General features: G+C 50.3%; 1 protein-coding gene across 5 annotated transcripts in view; it reads right to left on the bottom strand.

The window, feature by feature from the left end:
• The window catches only part of APBA1 (amyloid beta precursor protein binding family A member 1), a 194177-nt gene that overhangs the window by 35020 nt on the left and 139038 nt on the right, over positions 1-20119 (bottom strand). For 4 of the 5 annotated variants that reach the window (XM_059411894.1, XM_059411893.1, XM_059411892.1 and 1 more), the window contains exon 3: positions 2975-3070. The exons of the other annotated variant lie outside the window; for it this stretch is intronic. In XM_059411894.1, coding sequence (XP_059267877.1) covers positions 2975-3070 — 96 coding nt within the window. The remainder of the gene's footprint in view (positions 1-2974; positions 3071-20119) is intronic. 5 annotated transcript variants of the gene reach the window in all.

The raw sequence follows: 20119 nt of genomic DNA, 5'->3' as shown, positions 1-20119 counted from the left end.
CAGCTAAGCTCTGTGCACAGGAGGAAAGACAACTCGCATTTCCATAGTGTTTCCCACTTGTTTTACTTTCCAAGTGAGAAGACAGGCCCAGGTGAGTGCCAGTGGCAGGTCTGTCTCATTCTGGTTAAACACAAACAAAAATCCCTAAGTTCATGGTATGCAGGTGGAAGTCAGCTTCCTCATAAAGACCGAAGGCTTTAAAATGATTATTCCCTACACCCCCACTGGCCTTGCCCTCAGCAGCGAGGGGTCCGGGGGGAGTGAGGGTTTCCTTTATTTTGTCAAAATGGTTAGCTTCCAGGTACATCCAAGAAACTAATTCAGATTTTCTTGGGCCAGTAGGACACTTTTCTAAATGCTAATCACAAGGACAGTCCTCAGATTTTAGCAGAAGCTACAAAAGTATTACTTCAGCCTATAGTTCTAAAAGCTGCTGTTTCGGGCACCTGAGTGGCTCAGTTGGTTAAGCAAGTGCCTTCGGCTCAGATCATGGTCCCAGAGTCCTGGGATCGAGCCCCCTCTCGGGCTTCCCCTGCTCTGCAGGGAGCCTGCTTCTCCCTCTCCCTGCCACTCCCCCTGCTTGTGCTCTCTGTCAAATAAATAAAATCTTTAAAAAAAAAATCTGTAGTTTTATTTAGAGCCACAATGGAGGGGATTTGGTACATTTACTTATTCTCTATTCATAAGCTCATGACTGGCTTTCTTTAGTCTCTGCAGTAGTAAGTTTTAAAAAAAAAAAAAAAGAGTTTTGAGAAATGAAAGAATCTAATCATTGCACACAAAGAGGATTCTCATCATAATTTCTAAGGATATGCAGAAACGTGTGCCAAGTCCTGTAGGAGTGGAGAAACTAACAAATTTGCCCGGCTTATTATATCTGATGAATAATCAAACGCTGAATACTCGGGTGCCTGATTAGTCCTTTGTTTTCTCACACTGGACAGAAACGAAAAATCAGTTGATCCTTAATATTCAAGAATTAATAAGGCCACATTCAAGAGGATGAAAGGCCAGAATCTTTGGGATTTTCCAGGAGGTCACACTGAACCGTGTGCAGAGCCTGGAGGTCTGACAGTTGGAATAAAGACCTACAAGTTAGCTTGTCTACACAGTATGTGTGTGGCCTGGGGCACTTTTCACCTGGGGTCAAGAGCCTGGCCCCATAGGAGATCTGGTTTCAAATCCTGGCCTGATCACCTGTGGGCCCTGGACCTCAGGTAAGTTCCTGAAGCTCTAGGCTTCCTCAACAAACAATGAGGAAGTGATTCCTCCTTTACAGAATTATTGTAAGGATTAAATGAGATACTACCTGTGATTTGCTTGGACAGATGCCTGAATGCTGTAAATGCTCAAGAAATGGTAACTCTCACTGCTCTTTTTATTACTGTGGCCTTGACCCCTTTCTTCTTGCTTTTGATTCTCACCGATCCCTGTACTATGAATAAAAGCATACGGGAAAGCTGTGGGATCCGGGGTCAGCAGAAACAGTGACCTTCCTACTCCTGTTCCCATGACCTAGGGTCTGAGGACAAGACCAGAGGAGGACAAAGTATTTATATCCTAATGTTGGTGTCATTTCAGAGAAGGTCTCTCTTATGTTTGTTTGCTTTAAAAGGAACAGATTATTGAAAATTATACTTCTCCCTGCATGAGTAGTTAATGGCGAATGGATGTATATTCAGTGATAGTTTAAGGGTCTATTTTAATGAAGACTCCCTTTAGAAGGGATCTGCCACTCAGGGTTAAATGGAGATGGCTTTCTTCTCTTGCATTTAGCACAATATTATTAACAAAAGGAAGGAAAATGAGCAATCATTCATTACCCGGCGTACATCTTTCTGCCTACCCTCAGCAATGATTAGGCAGCGTCTGTATTTAGGGTGTGCTGAACCCCCATGTGGACTCTAGTGCATGCCACTATTTGCCTGACCCTGGTTCGTAACGAGGTAGGGGTGGCATCTGCCTGGGGGTAAAGAGACAATAGTTGGAAAAGGCAGGGGTTCCCCTGTGGGAAGAGCATCTGTCTTTTCATAGCCCCAGGAACCTCTGTGGGAACAGCTGCATTTTCTCACTTCAGCATTCTCCATGGGGGCTCAGGCTGGCCTCCATCGGCAGGGGGACCGTATGGCTCACTGTCCAACAGGGGGACACTTTAGAACTGGACGGTCTAATCATCTTTAGCCACATGTGACTACTTGATTAAAATGGAATAAAATGCAAAATTCAGTTCCACAGACCTACGAGCCACGCCTCAAGAGCTTGGGAGGCACCTGGGGCTGGTGACGGCCATACAGGACGTCGCAGAAGCAGACGGTTTCCATCCCTGGAGCATGTTCTCTGGGACAGCGCTGCTTTAGAAACGCGTGTTTCCTGGGTTCACCGCTTGTACAACAGGTGTGAACGGGAACCAACCCCCTTAAGCCAGGACAAGCAGTCACCTGATGTCATGAAATTTATTCCACCTGTGCCTGAAGTAAATGGGTATTTAAGAAACCAGCCCACTTCCCGAACCACATGGCAGCCTCGTTTCAGAGGCTCGTAATGCCATGAGGAAGGATGCTGCTCTAGAGTTCGTAATATTCCATTTCCAGCATGCTCCAGGAGAACTTTCCAGAAAGACTGGAAATGTTCTGTCATCTCCCCTGTCCGATACAACAGCCACTCATGACGTGTGGCTGCTGAGCACCTGAACAGTGGCTAGTGTGCCGGAGGAGGTGACTTTCTATTTCATGGGTTAGTCAACGCAGACAGCTGTGGCCAGTGGCTATCAGATTGGACGGTGTGGCTTCGGTCACTAAACTCCACGCTCGAGAGGAGAGGTAAGGATTTCTCTCCCTGGTAGTGGTGGTGGTTGGTGGTGGTCGTGGCGGGGGTGGAGTTTGGGGGGTCTGTGTGGGAAGCTGAAGAAAACTCACACCAGAAGAAGAAGAAAACAACACAGGCTGGCGGCTTCTGAAACAAAATGGCTCCCTACCTCTTTATTCGAGGAGGCCTCCGCGGGGTCGCTGGGGTGGAGGGGTGTGCTCGAGGACTCTGCACCCAGCGGGGAGGAGCTGCCAGGAGACGGAGACTGGAACACAGCAAGGAGAGGACACAGTGAGTGTCTGGGGACTCGCAAACACCCGCGGGGCGCAGGGTCGAGAGGAGAAAGCCCAACGCACGGGCACACACACTTCTACGGGGAGAAAACTTGCCAGAGGAGCCACCAGCAGTACCTAAAAGGCCTGGGTTTTCAGCGCTTTCTCTTAAATTCCCGCCATGTTTTCAAAGGAATCCTTGAAAGCTCAGCCATTCCTTTTCCTCCTTAGGCCAAGGGTTTAAACAGAGCAAAAGCTGACACTGGAACTTCAAGCCCTGAATGAATAAAGCTAATGGGGAGACACAAAGGTCTGTGGTTTTTAAAATTCTTCTCACAGGGAAACCTGGGTGGCTCAGTGGGTTAAATCTTCTGCCTTCGGCTCAGGTCATGGTCCCAGGGTCCTGGGATCGAGCCCTGCGTCAGGCTCTCTGCTCAGCAGGGAGCCTGCTTCCTCCTCTCTCTCTGCCTGCTTCTCTGCCTCCTTGTGATCTCTGTTGAACAAGTAAATAAATAAATCTTAAGAAAAATAAAATAAGATTCTTCTCACAAAGACTGTGGGTACTCGTTGTCTTAATAAAGTCACCTGCCCAAGACGACCTGGAAATGACAATGTAAAAATGAAAACAGGGATTTTCAGAGGCGGCTGGGACTGGTGACCAGAAACCATACCACCTGTATTTCTCTTGTCCTGATTTCAAGCATTTTTTTCTCATTGAATCCACAGGTCATGGAAAATTCAGAGAAACGTCAGCATCCAAACACTGGCTTGACCTCGGCTGCTCTTGAAACCGTTCAAAAGTCCTTCATTAAATGCTCTGTTTGGAAATAGGTTTAGAAGAACAGATGTGGAGCATATGGTCCCCATTAGGTGTGTCACTGCCTCGGGTGGTGGCCCAGGCCGGCCTTGCTGGAAGGAAGAGGAAGCCCCAGGCCGGGGCCTGACACACTCACCGAATGAGTGGCCAAAGCTAGCAAACGGGACAAGAATGGGCCTGAGACGGGCACTGGAAACCCTCCCCGGCCGAGACCCAAACATTCTGCATGCCCCTGCAATCCTGAGAGGTGAAGGCACCTTCAGGAGAGCCACAGGGATGCTTCAGGATTCTGTAGCGCTGGTCCTCTGAGAGCAAGCACGCACAGCTTGTGAAACCTGACGGAAAGGCCTAGAACAGAACCTGTGCAAGCATCTGTTGTGTGGCGATGTGCAGGGAGCTCCGTCCTGGACGAAGGAAGCCGAGCTACACCCGTGGCGGCTGAATCTGTTTCTCATGTCCTGCAACTGGCCCCTGTGGGGAGGCTGAGGTAGAAACTTCAGCCGAGTACCTCCACGGGAAAGGCAGAATGTTCCATGAAATCAGTCGTGCTGAGTTGGAGCAAGGGCATGCTCATAGACAACGGGGCCTCAATGAGCATTATGGGAAATTCTAAAAAACATAAATCTTTTTCAGAAAGTCTGAATTCTAGGAAAATGCAGGGAGCACCAAAGGAACTGACCGATGGGGATGTGGTGAAGGGCCGCTTTCTCCACACTGAGATGCTGCTATTCCCATCAGGCCTGGGTTTGTTTTCCGTGAGCCCCTGTATCTGATTCTGAGCGGGGAGGTGAGGACCGAGGAGTCTCTTAATTGCTCACGTGTAGATATCGACCCCTCCAGCATCGAGCCGAGGGGATGGGCGCGAGTAAGGGTGGACATAAGGACCCCAAGCCCCACAGCCCCTGGATGGAAAACAGCCCTGCACGCCTTTAAAAAAAAAAAAAAAATCACGCACAGAATTTTTCATTTGGCCCCCAAGAGAGTGAAGGGTACTGGCTGAGTTAGCTCTGTTTGTTCTACTCAAACACAGGCACGTGAGGTCCCATGACATTTCAGCGCCTTTCCATTTTCCCAGTTTTTCAAATTTGAAGAGCTTCCTTAGATAGTGACATCTCTCCACTTCCCCCCAAAAGTCATTTTCTCTGTTGCAAAGATGTTAAGGGTTTGGTCCCTGGGAAGCTAGGATGGCTGGTTTTTCTTCAATTGCTTGGTTTCAGGGCACCTGGGTGGCTCAGTGGGTTAAGCCTCCGCCTGCGGCTCAGGTCATGATCTCAGGTCATGATGTCCTGGGATCGAGCCCCGCATCGGGCTCTCTGCTCAGCAGGGAACCTGCTGCCCCCCACTCCCCTCTGCCTGCCTCTCTGCCTACTTGTGATCTCTCTCTGTCAAATAAATAAATAAAATATTTTTAAAAACCACAAAACAAAATTTAAAAAAATTTTAAAAATTAATTGCCTGGTTCGAGGCCTGTAACACCTTCATTTAAAAAAAAAAAAGGAAAAAAACCCTCCACCTTTCTTAAGTTCCCAGCAGTTCCTATTTCCTTATCTAACCACTTGCTATCACAAATCTAAATCCTAAAAATGGATTCTCTGCAACACTGCAAACATCGGGTCGCCTCAGGATGATGCGGAAGGCAGGTTATCCAGACAGCAGGCCGTGACCTGGAAGGGGCAGGTCAGACTTCACAGTGAGGCTAAGTGACAAGTGCCCTGTGCCTGCCAGGGAGCCCCAGAGAGGAGGGACCCACAGTGTCCTGCACCAGGGACCACGTCCCCTCCGTGCTCCATGCTCTAGCCTTCTGCATGCAAATGAGCTCCTTCACGTTTCCTTCCACTTGCACGCGCAGTTAATGACCTCCTTCTAGAGAGTTCTCCTGCACTCTTGCCCACCTTCGGTGCTGACTCGGAAATCGCAAGTCTTGCTGAAGCATTCTTGGACTCTATTCACTGTCCTGTTCTCCCTGATGGCTTGTCAGGTTTTGTAATTATCTGCTTATGTGTGGGTCTCCCCTGCCCCCGAACTCTTCGGCAGGGTTCTTGTCTTAATCATTTTGGAATCCAAGTGCCCGACCATGGGTCTCATAAGCAACGGCCCCGGCAAACCTTTGCTGAGGAAATGATTTCAGAGTCATTTCCAGCTTTACTGTATTTTCCAACCTGTGGAAAGCAGGGCAACAACCATGGATCGCTTCCATTCTTGTTTAGTGGTCAATGGTAAGCCCTTTCCGGATAGCCTTCTCGTGCTCTGCTCTTACGTGTGGAATGCTAAATCTGCATTCTGAATGAGAAAAAAGGGGTCTTTGCCTGCAAAGATCTGACCTGAGCTCCAGCAAAGCTCTCCTGAAGCTCAAAGCTGTATCCACATAAGGACCCCAAACGTGGGAGCCCAGCTCTCTCCAACCCACTGCTGACAAAGTCAAGGTGGGCAAACAGCCCCCAAGGTCCCTAACCAAAGTTATTGGCATTGATTCATCTACAATGTCTGTGAAAGCCTCTTGCCCCTCCTCTCCAGCTTCCATATTGCCATACTCCACTCAAAAAAAGGAATCAAGACCAGAAATCTGAGAACACCTCCTCCTTTCGGAGAATGTACTGGAGGCAAAGTTTAACTAATAAAATATGATACACAAAGGGAGTCATTACCACGTTTCTCCGGCTGAAGCCTCAGGCCTGCTGGGTCACTGGCTGCGTATTCCACTTCAAGGAAATGAGACTAAGGACAGGAAGCAAGTGTGGGTTTGGGCATTCACTCCGTGCCACACAGGGCATCTAGTAGGAGGCATCTACAATGTCCAAAGACAACTCGGCAACTCCCTGTCCTGGTCAATCACGGGAGGGCTTCTTGAATTGCTTGTCCTCTGCAGACTGTGTTCTAGCACATTCTCCACCAGCACAGTCTCAGTTTCACTGCCAGAGCTCCAGGGCTCCACAGAGCAGGGCTCTCAGCTGTAAGACTTCAGTCCGTCAATGCCGGGACGGGAGATGACAGTCCCGTCCTCAGGCCAGAGATGGCCTCGGGATGCAGAAGCATCCAGAGGGAAAGCCAATCTCTCATTTTATTTCCGATCAAACTGTTCTAGCGGCCAACGCTGTACTAAGGGTGGTAGAGGTGAAACAAACAGCTCAAGCTCAACAGGCCGAACTTTTCGGCTGTCCTTGCAGGGAAGAGGAACCGGGCACAAATAACTATCGTCCATCTACTCCTTCAACGGACATGCCCGTGCCTACCTCTGCTCTGCATATTGGCCCAAGATACAAGGAGGAACAAGATAGGTCCTGCCCTACATGACTTTCCAGGTGATGGGCGTAGGCAGGGCTGGGACGGAGGGCTGTGGCAGGTGGCACGAACAGTCACCCATATGTAGGACGTAAGACACAAGGCTGGGAGGGAGCACTTCGGCTGGAGGGGAGAAAGGGGCATATCAGCTTCATGGGTAGATGAGTCAATATGTTACGGTGAATCCTCAGTGCTTTCTGAGGAAGGTGATACTTCCGCTGAATCCTGAAAACTGCAGTATTCATGGCGCGGGACAGGATGAGGAGAGGGAGGAAGGTTCTAGAAACAGAGAGCTGCGGCAGTGGAGCTCTGCAGGAAAGCAGGGGTTGAGCTGAAGGGCAAGGACAGGTCACTGGAGCCCCATCTGATGAAGAAGCAGCCACGTCTACTCTCTGCCCAGCAGGTGGAGTTTTCCTCGTGGGTCCCTGGCCTGTTGTCCTCAGTGCAGAAGCTCAGTCTGGGCACTTAGGGACTAGTTCCTCAGCTGAACTCAAGATCTAAAGGATGGAGAGAATGAGTTGTCACTTCCCGCTCTTCCGTCCCGCCATGCTTTCTGCCCTGCCACCTGCACAAGGAGAGGATATCCTGGAGAAGTCGACGGGATGACAACGAGAAGACCCCGCGCTAAAGGCAAAGGGGTCACTGGCTCTTTCCAAGTGGGTGGTGGTCTTTTTGGAAAGGCCTAAGGACGGAGTGCAAAGCAGTGAGTGGGAGGGACGCAGACAGATCTTGAAAGACTTCTGGAGACATTGGAGTCAAAAGACGGAAAAATACGAGTTCCACCGAGACTGTCATTCATTCATTTCACATGGGAATTCTGACAGCATCCGAGGAGGCCCCGACCCGGGTCTGTGCCCGGCTTAGCTGGGGAGACAGACGTACAAACACACACAGGGTGGCCTCTGGAAGCAGGGGCCACCGAGTCCTTGAGTACAGAAGTCACAATGACACAAAAGCAGTCATGACTGAGCAGACCACTCACGATGCTGGTGTCCACCTAACAGCCCCCACCTCCAACCTGAGCATCTCCCCGGCCCACGTCTCTGTTGACGGTTGGGACCGTCTGGGGTCCCAAGGCCCAGAGCAAAACAAAACAGAAAACCAGGAACTTGCAAATGCACTGCAGAGCACAAGTGCAAATATTGCAAAAATAAAGAGAAAGCAGGATTTTAGAAAGTTAGAGTTGGCCCAGGTGGAGGACTGCTCACACTCACCACAGGTTGCTGAAGAGGTGGTTACACCAGTTCACAGATTAAGCAGACGACAAGACAGAGAATGACGACACTAGAGGTGCTTCAAAGGAGCGTGACTTGAATATCAAATCATTAAGAGAGGCCCTTGCGAAAACTGCATCAACCCTCGTGTGTTTTTGCTGAAACTGTCCACTTTCTGATTGGAAGGAGCCCTGCTGGTCATGCTGCAGAAGTCACAGTGTGACCTGAAGAAGGCTGTGCTAGTGTAGGACTCGAGGGTTCTTTCTCAAACAAGTTACAACTTCTCAAATCAATAGTCCTTTTTTGTTTTAAGAATTCACATACAGGGCGCCTGGGTGGCTCAGTGGGTTAAGCATCTGGCTTCGGCTCAATCATGATCCCAGGGTCCTGGGATCGAGCCCCGCGTCGGGCTCCCTGCTCTGTGAGGAGCCTGCTTCCCCCTCTGCCTGTTGCTCCCCCTGCTTGTGCTCTCTCTCTCAAATAAATAAATAAAATCTTTTTTTTTTTTTTTAAAGAATTCACATGTAAGTGAATTTATAACCTGCATGTTATTAGTCAATAAATAAAACTACTAAGCTTATGTTTATAATTTTTAATACTGTTTTGCAAGATAAGGGTCTAACCAAACCCTTCCTTCCTCCCCATTCTGGTCCTCATTTTAAGTGGATTAATTTTATTTATTTATTTTTTTTAAAAAGAGTTTATTTATTTATTTGCCAGAGAGACAGAGAATACAGGCAGGCAGAGTGGCAGGCAGAGGCAGAGGGAGAAGCAGGCTCCTGGCGGAGCCAGGAGCCCGATGCGGGACTCGATCCCAGGATGCAGGGATCATGACCCAAGCCGAAGGCAGCCGCCCAGATGACTGAGCCACCCAGGCGTCCCAGTGGATTAATTTTAGAAGGTTTACTTCTGCAGGACTCCTTCGAAGCCTGCCTGCATCATTACAATGGGACACAACAGGGGCCCTGAGAGGCCTGAGCAGGATGCGAGGAACAGCAGGGAGGAGAGGCGACCCGCAGAGGCTGGGCGGGCAGGGCTCCGGGCTGGTGAACACAGATGCCATTCCTGCCTCAGTACTGGGGACTCGGGAGACCCCAGAGAAAAGCTTGTTGGTTGGCAGACATAAAAACTCACTCAGCTCCTAAGATACAGGATCTGGTCTTCAAATCCACTGTGATCTGGCTTTCTACTAGGGTCCATTTCCAAAAGTGCCATGTCGTTTCAGGGAATACAAGTTCCATTGCTCCTTTGAAAGGGGCTGGGGTGTTTTAAGCTTAGAGCGTGGCCGGACAAGTAAAGCTCTCAAGGTCTCCGGACAGTGAGCTGCTGCAGCCCTCCTGCCCCGGCATCTGGACGACCAGCATCTCAGTTCTGCTCTCCCGCTCCCAGCTCTGACTCTGGCCAGTTACTCATCATCTCGGATCCTCCCAAGAATTGAGGACAACAGTCACCACCCGCCACCGGGGCCGGCGTGGGGACTGATTGGGGACGACGCCCACGGGACGTCAGCTCAGCGCCCGGGTACCCACAAAGCCTCCCACCAGCATTTGACGAGAGTCTTTGAAGATTCCAACAGCAACAACGACTTCAGGCCACTGGGGAGAGTTCACAAGGACAACACGTACCCACGGGGATGGCTTCCTCAGCTCATCTTCCTGCTTCTTTCCTTACTAAAATTTTACTCTGGGATAAAATTAGAAAGCACACAGAAGACTCCCTAAAACCTTACTACAAAGACTCTAAATTAATTTATGAGCCCCAAGACTCTTCGTGGCCTATTGGTAAGAAGAGCTCATTCCTGGCCACGGCCGGGGCTAGGTACAGTGACTGTGTGCGTCTCTGGCATACCCGCTGTCTCCCATCCGAGCATGGGAGGGTATTTTGAAATATGAGGGCTGAGAGTGATGCTATTCTGGTGACAAGTTTACAAAAGAGAATCAGGTGCCTAGGCAAGCGTGAATTGCAGCCTGTGCACAACCACCACACACCAAGATCCTCTACTGTGATGGCCTCGATTAAAGGCTCCGGCCGGCTCTGGCTATAACCTTGACAAGCCCCAGCACGTGCTGGTCCTTGCCTCCCAGGAAACTCAGTGACAAAAGTTTCACAACGAAGCGTAGGAGAAAATAATCCTTTAAGAATGACACAGTCTTACCACATCTATCTGGAACTGCATTATTTAGTAATTAACCGTGTCCCCCTCAAATTCGCACATCAAACTCTAGCCTCCAGGAGGACAGTGTGAGGAGAGGGGGCCTGTGGGAGGTAATCACGTTGGAGGGTAGAGCTCTCCTGACGTGATTAGTGCCCTTACAAGAAGAGACACAAGAGAGCCTGCTTCTTCTCTCTGTTCTCCACCATGGGAGAATGTGGCAAGAAGAGCGCCATCTTGCCGCTGGGAGGGGGTTGGGTCTACACCAGGAGCTGGCGGTGCTGGCACCCCGCTTTCAGACTTCCCAGGTTCCAGAACTGTGAGAAGTACTTTTCTGTTGTGTAAGCTTCTCACCCTACGGTATCCTTCTTATGCAGCAACCCAAACTAAGATAATCAGACACTTTTTCACTAAGTACGTACTGACTCTCATTTTTTGGTATTGAAATGACTCTCATTTTTTAAAAAAAGATTTTATTTATTTATTAGAGAGAGAGAGAGTGCGAGAGAGCATAAGCAGGGGGAGCTACAGAGGGAGAGGGAGAAGCAGGCTCCCTGCTGAGCAGAGAACCCGATATGGGGCTCGATCTGGGGACCTTGGGATCATGACCTGAGCTGAAGGCAGACGCTTCAATGACTGAGCCACCCAGGCCCATGACTCTCATTTTAAAAAAACATTGTAAGAAGTTCTGAGCAAGATACTCCTCAAGTGAAAAACTGTAGTGGTTCCTGCTTATGTTGAAAATAAATCCTAGGGACGCCCGGGTGGCTCAGCAGGTTAAATGTCCAATTCCTGATTTCAGTTCAGGTTACAATTCAGGATCATGGGATTGAGCCTGACATCAGCCTCTGTGCCCAGCTTGGAGTCTGCTTGAGATTCTCTCTCTCCTCTCTTTCTGCCTCTTTCCTGTTCATGCGTACTCTCTTCCTCTCTCTCTACATAAACAAGCAAAATCTTTTTTTTTTTTTTTTTCCTAAGAGAGAGAGGTAGTGAGAGAGAGAATGAGCAAGGAGGAAAGGGAGAAGCAGGCTCCCCACTGAGCAGGGAGCCTGATGCAGGGCTTGATCTCAGGACCCGGAGATCAGGACCTGAGCCAAAGACAGACACTTAACCCACGGAGCCACCCAGGTGCTCCAAGCAAGTAAAATCTTTAAAAGGAGGAGTGGGAGGGGGAGGGGGAGGAGAAGAAGAAGGAGAAGTAATTCTAGACTCTGTACCTAAGCACTCCAAGGTTGAGCCTTAACTTCTTAGCTATTTTTCCCTTCCAGTTCTCCTCCACCATCAAGCCGAACTGAGCTGTTTTCTGCCTCTTGTATCAAACCTGAGCCTTTCTGAGCAAAACCTTTGTCCATGCTCTCGTCTGAAGCGCACATGTCCACCAGTCTCCAAAGGCTTATTTCCAATGCTACTTCTTTCGTGGAATCTTTCCTCGTCTCTGGGTTGAGTGGAAGCCCTCTCCCATGAGACTTGCTTGGGTTCTACTGGTGCCATTCTTCTGTACATCACTTCCTCCCTTAGGTTTTATTAAAATATAAATACTATAGGATAGTTTGATTACAGTACTTTGTTTTTTAAAAGATTTTGAGACAGAGAGAGAGAGAACACGCATGGGTGCACATGATCTTGGGATCTGGGAGGAGGGGCAGACTCCCCACTGAGCAGACAGCCTGATGTGGGGCTCGATCCCAGAACCCCAAGATCATGACCTGAGCCGAAGGCAACTGCTTAACCGACTGAGCCATCAGGTGCCCCTACAATACTTCAATAAGCACCATGAAGGCAGGATGTGTGATTCATGAACTTTTTCTTCTTCAAGTGCTTAATCCAGGTTCTCCATAAAATATACAACAGGGGTTTAATAAATGTGTTGAGCGTATGGAAGGATGCATGGACATCAGTCTTTTGTACCCAAAGAGAACGGAAAAAAAATATGTTTATACACAGAGTCAGTTCTAAACCCCTGAAGCACTGCCCAGACGTGCTCACACGGATTTTGGTCCCCACGTGCAGATCACGGGCTCTTGGTCATGGTCTGACTCCTTCCCGGTCAGACATCGCTTGCTAATTATGCATCTTCATGTGAGCAGAACAGTAACATGGACCCAGCGAGAACAAGGGATCTCAGAGGCGGCATTTCGTACAGACTGTAATCAAACACTTGGTCATTCAATTCCTTATGAGCCCGAACGTTCTGGTTCTATACCGAATTTCAAAGGTGTGGTTACCGGCGATGGGCTACGGTACCTCTTCTCTTCCTTCCAGCAAACTTCTGTTTTGGGACCTGTGTGGGATTTCTCTAGTTCCGGCATCCCCGAAGAGCTTTTCCCCTATGTATCTTGGGTTTATCCAGCTTTATCCCCTTTTCTTAACTAAACGTACACTGTTTTCCTTACTGATAGAAGTCATTTTAAATTAACCCTACTGCATGTTAGAGTGATAAAAAAAAGAGACATACATTTGTAGGATTAAGTTTTTCTCGCTGCAAGATATATTTGTGCTTCTGAAAATTGAAACGGGTTAAGAAATCCGTAATTATTCACTCTCGATTCAAACTGTATTATCAATGCACATTTCTGTTTCCTTAATGTGGTGAAGTAGGAAAGTTAGTATAGACATTGTAGGAGCATAATTATGTCATTAAAATGATAATAGCCTGGACCTAATGAAGTGTTTTATATACACATTTATAATGGATTCAATTAATACCAACCGAACATTTTGAGATAACGGTCGGTTAAAATATTCTAACCATTTTCACTCTCTGTCTTCCCCCCGGGGAAGGGGGGGTCCTCCCAACCCCGAGTCCCCATGTTGCCACTGCAGTAATGGCAAGACTTGGACCAGCTCGAGCCTCAGAGAACCTTGCACTGGGCCAGTCTCTTCACACAGAGGGGCTCTCCCTGTTCACAAATTATTCATTTTATTACCATCCACAGGGTCCTAAGCTTCTGAAGCCATGAGCTCAGATGATTAAAAAAAAAAAAAAAAAAAAAGGAAAAAAAAAAAAAAAAAAGCTAAGTTAACTATTAACCAGTCATTGTTGTCAGCGGAGCTCACTGACCAGCTGATAAAGCGGATCTGGAAACACAGGTTATCTGTTACCCCTTGAAAGGGCCTCCCTGTGTTTGAAAGGCAGGACACTGTGTAATGGAGAAATGCGGGGAGTCTGTGTCTCATCTCCCCACTGGGGGTCCTGCACTACCTCTCCCAGACCTCCAGACCTGAGTTCCATAAGAGGAAAAAACCACAGTCCCTTTTAGCTTCTGTAAGAGACGCAGCTAAGAGCACACGGTCGGCTCTGACGACTCATTACCTACTAAGAACGATCCCAGAAGACCTACTGGGTGCAGGCCCCGGACAGGTGCGCGGCGCCCATTCCCTCACCTAGCAAAGCCACTCCTGATGTGCAAGGCACCAAGCTCCCTCGTTGTCATCAGCATGTTGGAAGCAAAAGACACCACACAGAGAACAAAGCTGGAAACTAAGGAGCCCGGACACCACGATGCTGACGGAGAGAAAGCAAAGCGCCCGGAGTCCTTCTACCTGATCGAAGCTCTCTCTTGAGCTTCCAAGCAACAGGCAATCCCGGCTAGGTTTGCTCCCACCCTGGGGAATGTGGGGTAACGCCCACTCTCCCCCCACCCCTCCTGCTCCATTCCCATATTCCTAGGCTGGAGGGACCTGCCAAAGATTTACAGGCTGAAGACCAGGAGCGAAGGGGGAGAGATCGTCCTGAAGCCCTAGGAGCCACCTACCTCTTCTTCGTGACACTCAAACTGGTACATCCAAAAATTCTCCATCTTTCCGGGGGCTGCCTGGGGAGCAGGACCAGCCCTGACGCATCCACCTGTGAGCTGAGGCTAACTCCTGACCTCAGGGCCGGGCTGGTGGATTGTTTCCACTGGTATCCGATGCCCGATGCCCTCCGTCAATAATGCAACTTGTAACAGGAGAGAGGACCACCTCCCGGGGTGTCCGAGGCATCCGCGTTAACCCTTTGGTGTCTGAAGGGCCCCCGGCAGTCGTGCGTCACTGGTCGGGTCCTGTGTCACCTGACGTTGGGGAGAAGGGGCTGGCCTACCCCTTCTGGCAGCAACGCCTACTATTTCTGGGGAAAATAAACTCGGTTCTGAGGTGCAACCAGAAACTTTCACACGCTCTAAACTCTGCTGCGTTTATAGAACCTGTGAAAAAGCATCCAGCTCATGTGCAAAGAATGGGTGGAGGCTGGGAAAGGGGGTTGTCTCCCCGCCTGCGTCAGAACGCACCTGGGCCTCGGCGGCCAGTTTAGGGAACACGGTGGCCACACAGCACCGGCGCCCCTGGGGGTCGGGACCCTGGGAGTGGCCCCTCGCCACTCTTTGGGGTTGCTGAGTGCCTCCAAAGTCCTTGCACTGTGCTCTGAGTAATGGGGAGATGGCAGGCGACCAGACACACACAAACAAGAAATCTGTCCCCAGAGCCGTCGTGGTTTGACTCAAGCCAACATGTGATCCCAAACTGGGCTCAGGGGCTGGAACATAACCAGGGGCCCTTGGCAGAGGAGAGGAAGGTCGGCCTGCCCCTCCTATCATCTAGGTCAGTGTGATGCACTTCCCGTAGCTGTGGGTCCCCACTCAAGGGAGCCCCCTGCAAAATGGTGAGTGGGGGAGCAGACGGTCCGGCCAGCTCTCCAATACTTTCTTCTTCCCGTTAACTATTTGGAAGATAGAAAATCTCTGCGTGTTGAGTCTCAAGTCCAGTTTGAACTCTCCCTACCTTTTGGACTCTCCCCAACTTATGGGAGAAGCCACTTTTCCCAATGTCACACTTTTTTTTAAAAGAAAAATTTAATTCACATATAATGTGTTATTAGCCCCAGGGGTCCCACTGTCACTCTTAAAAATGGCTTTGGTTTGGAGTCATGGACCCTGAGGTCAGGTGGCAGCCCTCAGAGTCTTCCCACTGCTGTGGAACGCTTAGAATACGTTCGGTTATTACCCAGAGAACCACACATGAGACTTAACATCAGACAAACCATGGAGACACCTGCTAGGCCTTCTGGAAAGGTACAGAAGGCGTCTACACCTAGAGTCCTGTTGGCACAACAGAATTCAGAATTCTTCCCTTCCCTTCCGTGTTCAACCAGCACCGGAGCCCTGCTTAATTATTCACCACGGCCTTCTCCATTCCTCGTCAATAATGGATGATGCCGGCCACGGAGACCAGCCGCAGCACGGCGGGGGCTGAGATGGGCGCACAGAGCATCGTATCCACACTCCACCCCGGAGAGAGAAGTCCGGGAGCCTGATGACAGCCGGCCTCCGGGGCCGTCCTCTCCCGCGTGGGTCTCTTTGCCCAGCGAGACCCTTCAGTTCTGTGCCTCTCAGCCTCCCCTGCGCCGTGGCCTATAGAAAAGTGATAGATGCGTACGACACACTGCGTCAGCTGGAGAAGACCCAGAGCCCCGCATGAGGCTGCTGCCCGATGGCCTCCGGTCACCCCCAACCCAAAGTCCACGGGGAGCATCAGGACCCTGGATGAAAGCTCTGCCCTGACTTATGAAGGAGTCTTTGTAACAAGCCCTTCTGACCCTGGCAGACCCTTGGGACCACAGTGACAGTCCTCTGCTTGTGAAGAACCCACGTGGGCACGCGCGTTCCTTCAGGACGATCTGTCCCGCACACCCAGGCCCCTTCGCACCACGTCGGCTTCACACTCTGCCGGTCCCTTCAGGGTCACTTGATCTGCCTATTCTCTGCCTAGTCTCAGCCAGACGACAAAATGGAGATGGCCAAGGAGGTGGGAAGGGCTGACAAGGCCAGCTGGAGGCAGACCGGCCAGCAACTGCTGTGTGTTCAGGCTTGAAGCCCCCCAGCCCTCCACTGGCCCAGGATGGACCCACAACATGGTGGACAGGCTTGTCGGAGAGACCCGAGAGCCCTACCTCCTGGTGTTCAGACCCTGTGTAATCCCCTTTCTGGGCAGGAAGCACTGGCTAGGGCCTTAGTCCAAGCAATAAAATGCAGCAAAGGCAACAGGCTGTCCCTCTGTGACTGTGTTACAAAAGACTGTGACAAACACCTTGCCGTCAGCCTCAAAGGCCTTCTGACCTTGCCCGCTTCATCGAGCAGAGCACCCATGGGGCAGAGACCCAAGACGCTTCTGGCCAGCGGTCAGCTGGGAACGGGGCCCTCGGTCCCCCAGCCCATGCTGCCAACAAGCAAATGACCTTGGGAACAGCTCTTTCCCCAGTACAGGCTGGAGGTTACCACAGGCCACCGACGGTTGACTGCATGGGGTCTGAGAGACCCCACGGCCCAGGCCCAGCCAGAACACACCAGCGTCCTGACCACAGACACTGGAGATCATCGCTGTGGCTCGTTTTCTGCCACTGCTTTGGGGCAGTTTGTCAGTCAGCAGTGGACAGCTGAGACGCTCCACGGGCATTCAGAAGAAAGGCCCGGGAGCGGAGGCGGCTTGGAGGCCCGGCTGAGAGCTCACCAGAAGACGAGCCCGAGTAGATCCTACACTGCACGGCCAGGGTCTGTCTGTTCCAGGCAGAGTGCGTGTTTCAGTTGCTGCTATGCCCCATCTTGTTCAGGGCCTGGCCCATTGGAGGAACTTAAAAATATTTACTGAATGAGCAGATGAGAAATCAGGAGTCAGAGTTTCAGTCCGTGACCGGGGCCAGCGCCCACAGCTCATTCTAGTCTGCTAACAAAATGCAGAATAGCGTCGGTTTGCGGCCAGGCCCGATTTCTTATTCACAGACAATGTCCTCTATGTAGCTGGTGCTTAACGAAACCCAGAATTGTGAGCCAGGGAACGGCTGTAACAACTCAACCCAATCATTTTGTGGCCCGTTGCGTGGAAGATGGTTGGGAACACATTCATTCCTTTGACATCACCCGCTGAAAGTTTCCTCTTGCTCTCTGAGGCCTGCTCGGGGAACCATGCTGGGGCTCCTGTTTTGCTCTCATGGCAGCAGATCCTACGTTCAAAGGTTATATTTCTGGATGAGTCTCTGGGATGTGGACCTGGAAGGTCTGCCAGCCCGCCTTTTTTTGAACACACAGAAGAACAAAGTTGGCTTTAACGGCCCACACTGGGATGAATCCTTTCCACGGCAGGCCAGGAGGACGCTCTGAGATAAGAAGGCTTCGAGTCTAGTCCTTTTCAGGCCACAGAAGGGGGCAGAATCAAGCGAACTCTTCAGCACAATGTCCCCCCATCTCTTCCCGTCACTACTCTCTTCCCCGCACACCAAGACGACCCTGCTTCCAGCCAGGGATTGATCTGCTTGGGGGAGACCAGGCCTCCACAGAACGAATGTTCATCCTAAAGCCTGTCCACCTGACTTCAGATCCCATGTCAGCTCCTCCCCTTGCTATCCAGATCCAGAAAAATTAGGGCTGGCCAGAGCTCCCCGAGGAGGTGAGGACCGGCAGAAGGAAACCTCTCAGTTCCAAATACACCTTACGAGGAACCTTCAGGGAAACGGACTCCTTCGGCAGCGGACCAGTTCTTTTGCTTGTCCTTGTTAAACTTGACAAGACAACCACAAGGTCAACAGGACAAGAAGCTGCTAACAAGTCTTAATGAATTAGCATGTGCACTTGACCTTGGTCAATAGTTTCTTAGCAACAGTAAAAAAAAAAAAAAGAAAAAAAGAAAAAGAAAATCCATGAAGGCTGATGCGGATTTCAAGGCAGGGGGGTCGGGGGGTGGGGAGAGGACAGGGAGGACGTGAGGCCAGAGTGTCTCTCCACACTCACTACAGCATCTTTCTGAGAATTAAAGAAAAAAAAAAAAAAAGGCACCAAAGTACACATGATCAAGACAGCTGTTAACGTCAAGACTCCACACCCCAGGATTTGGGCATAATTTCCTTCTTGGCAGGAGAGTGGCTGGTTTCTAAGAAGTGTTAGTGCTCAACTGTCTTCCTGCCTCAAAATGCTTTCTCTGATCCATCTCTCGAATGGGGGTTGCCAGTAAAAGGCATATGTTATCCGAAGGGGGTGGGGGATGTTGCCATTATTGTTAAGCAGCCGTCCAGTGAGCTGGAGAAACAAGGGGGAGAGCATGCACCATGGGGGGATGCAAAGACCTTGGGTTGCCAGGAGGGCTCTCATAGCGCTGAGCGTGGCGGGAAAGCAAAGGGGTGGGCCAGCCCAGACAAGGTGAAGGAGAAGGACTGCTACGGCCGGCTTCCTCCAGCTCACAGTCTGCCAATGCCGAGTCCTAAATGCTGAGTGAGCTCTGACCTATGAAGGCCACAAAGGCACCACACTTGTGATCTCACTTCACATTTCTACAGAGGACTCTTTGTGTGCAAAACCACGTTCTCTCGAGGTCACTCTGCGGAATCAATTGAGCTCACTGTGCTAATGTGGAGGAAAGCAAATGACCAACTCAAGGTCACTGCAGCAGGTCAAAGATTTACACGTAATAAACGCTTCCTGGGGATTCCGCATGTGTTGACGTGCTCCGATACCAGAGGGTACGAGACGGTGCCTTCAGGGGCTGATGGTGAGTGAGAGAGGCCACGGGCCGACGCCAGCAAGACAAGGGGGAAATAAAACAGTAAAGAATTCTGTGTTCAAATGTCCTCTGCACTCTAACTGCCTGGTTACCAGTTTTGACCGGGCCTCCTAAGTACTGATGCTAAGACCCAACCTCCAGAGATTCTCATCAGAATCTCGGGACTCATCTGTGTAGAGAGTGGGGCCTCAGTTCTACTGAACGGGACCATGATCTGGACAGAAGTGAGAGCCCGTTGTGGTAAGGGGAGTGGCACGGGGACAAGTTTGGGTAAAGAGAAGTAGATCTGGAATTTGTAAATGCAAGGCCAGCGGGTAAGGTGAGCCCCGGGTGTGGGGGATGGGAATCCTTACTTGCCAAAGGAGTCACTGGTCTCCGTCCGGCAGGGTCTGTCTGGTCAGGCCTGGAATTTACAGTAAGAAATTACTTCCTGGGGGGAACCTCTCTGTCTTTGCCCAAGATGAAGAGAATTAGACGTCTAGGCTGGTTTGCCCCCTAAAGCTCTGTGACTTTTGTCAATGATTGTGAAAGGCAGGCTGAGCCTCCTGGGTCACATGACCCATGACCCAGACATATTCCCCTATTTTGTCTGGGAAACTGAGGCCCAAATGTCCAGCCCAGCTCTGAGTCTCTTTGGATCCATGTCTAGCTTGTTTGGTTTTTGGAGTCCCACTGGCAGGGTCTGATCAGCTCAAGTCGTCAACAAGACACGCCCAGCAGGTAGCCAAGTGCCCGTGTTTCTGACATCCTCTCGATGGCTACGATCAAGAAAGCGGCCAGTGAAAATCGTGTTCCCCAGAAAGCAGGTTGAGAGACTCCATTCCGTATTAAGAACATGTAGCCAGTTACCCTTGTAATGGGAGCAGGTCTCATTTCGAAGACGATCACGTCTATAGATAAATCACATTTCATAATTCCCCATGACTCCATGAGCCCGGGGTTTAATTGGGTTACAACAGAATTCAATTATCTACGATGTATCTGTTCCTCTCCTGCACCTTTCTGCCCTCCCCTCTGCAGCCCTACCCGCTTATCAGAAAATATCGGGAGTGCTCGG

This window comes from Mustela nigripes, chromosome 9, assembly GCF_022355385.1.
Source record: "Mustela nigripes isolate SB6536 chromosome 9, MUSNIG.SB6536, whole genome shotgun sequence".
Lineage (NCBI taxonomy): Eukaryota > Metazoa > Chordata > Mammalia > Carnivora > Mustelidae > Mustela > Mustela nigripes.
The sequence above is the reverse complement of the archived record's forward strand: the minus strand, read 5'-3'. Positions and strand labels throughout refer to the sequence as shown.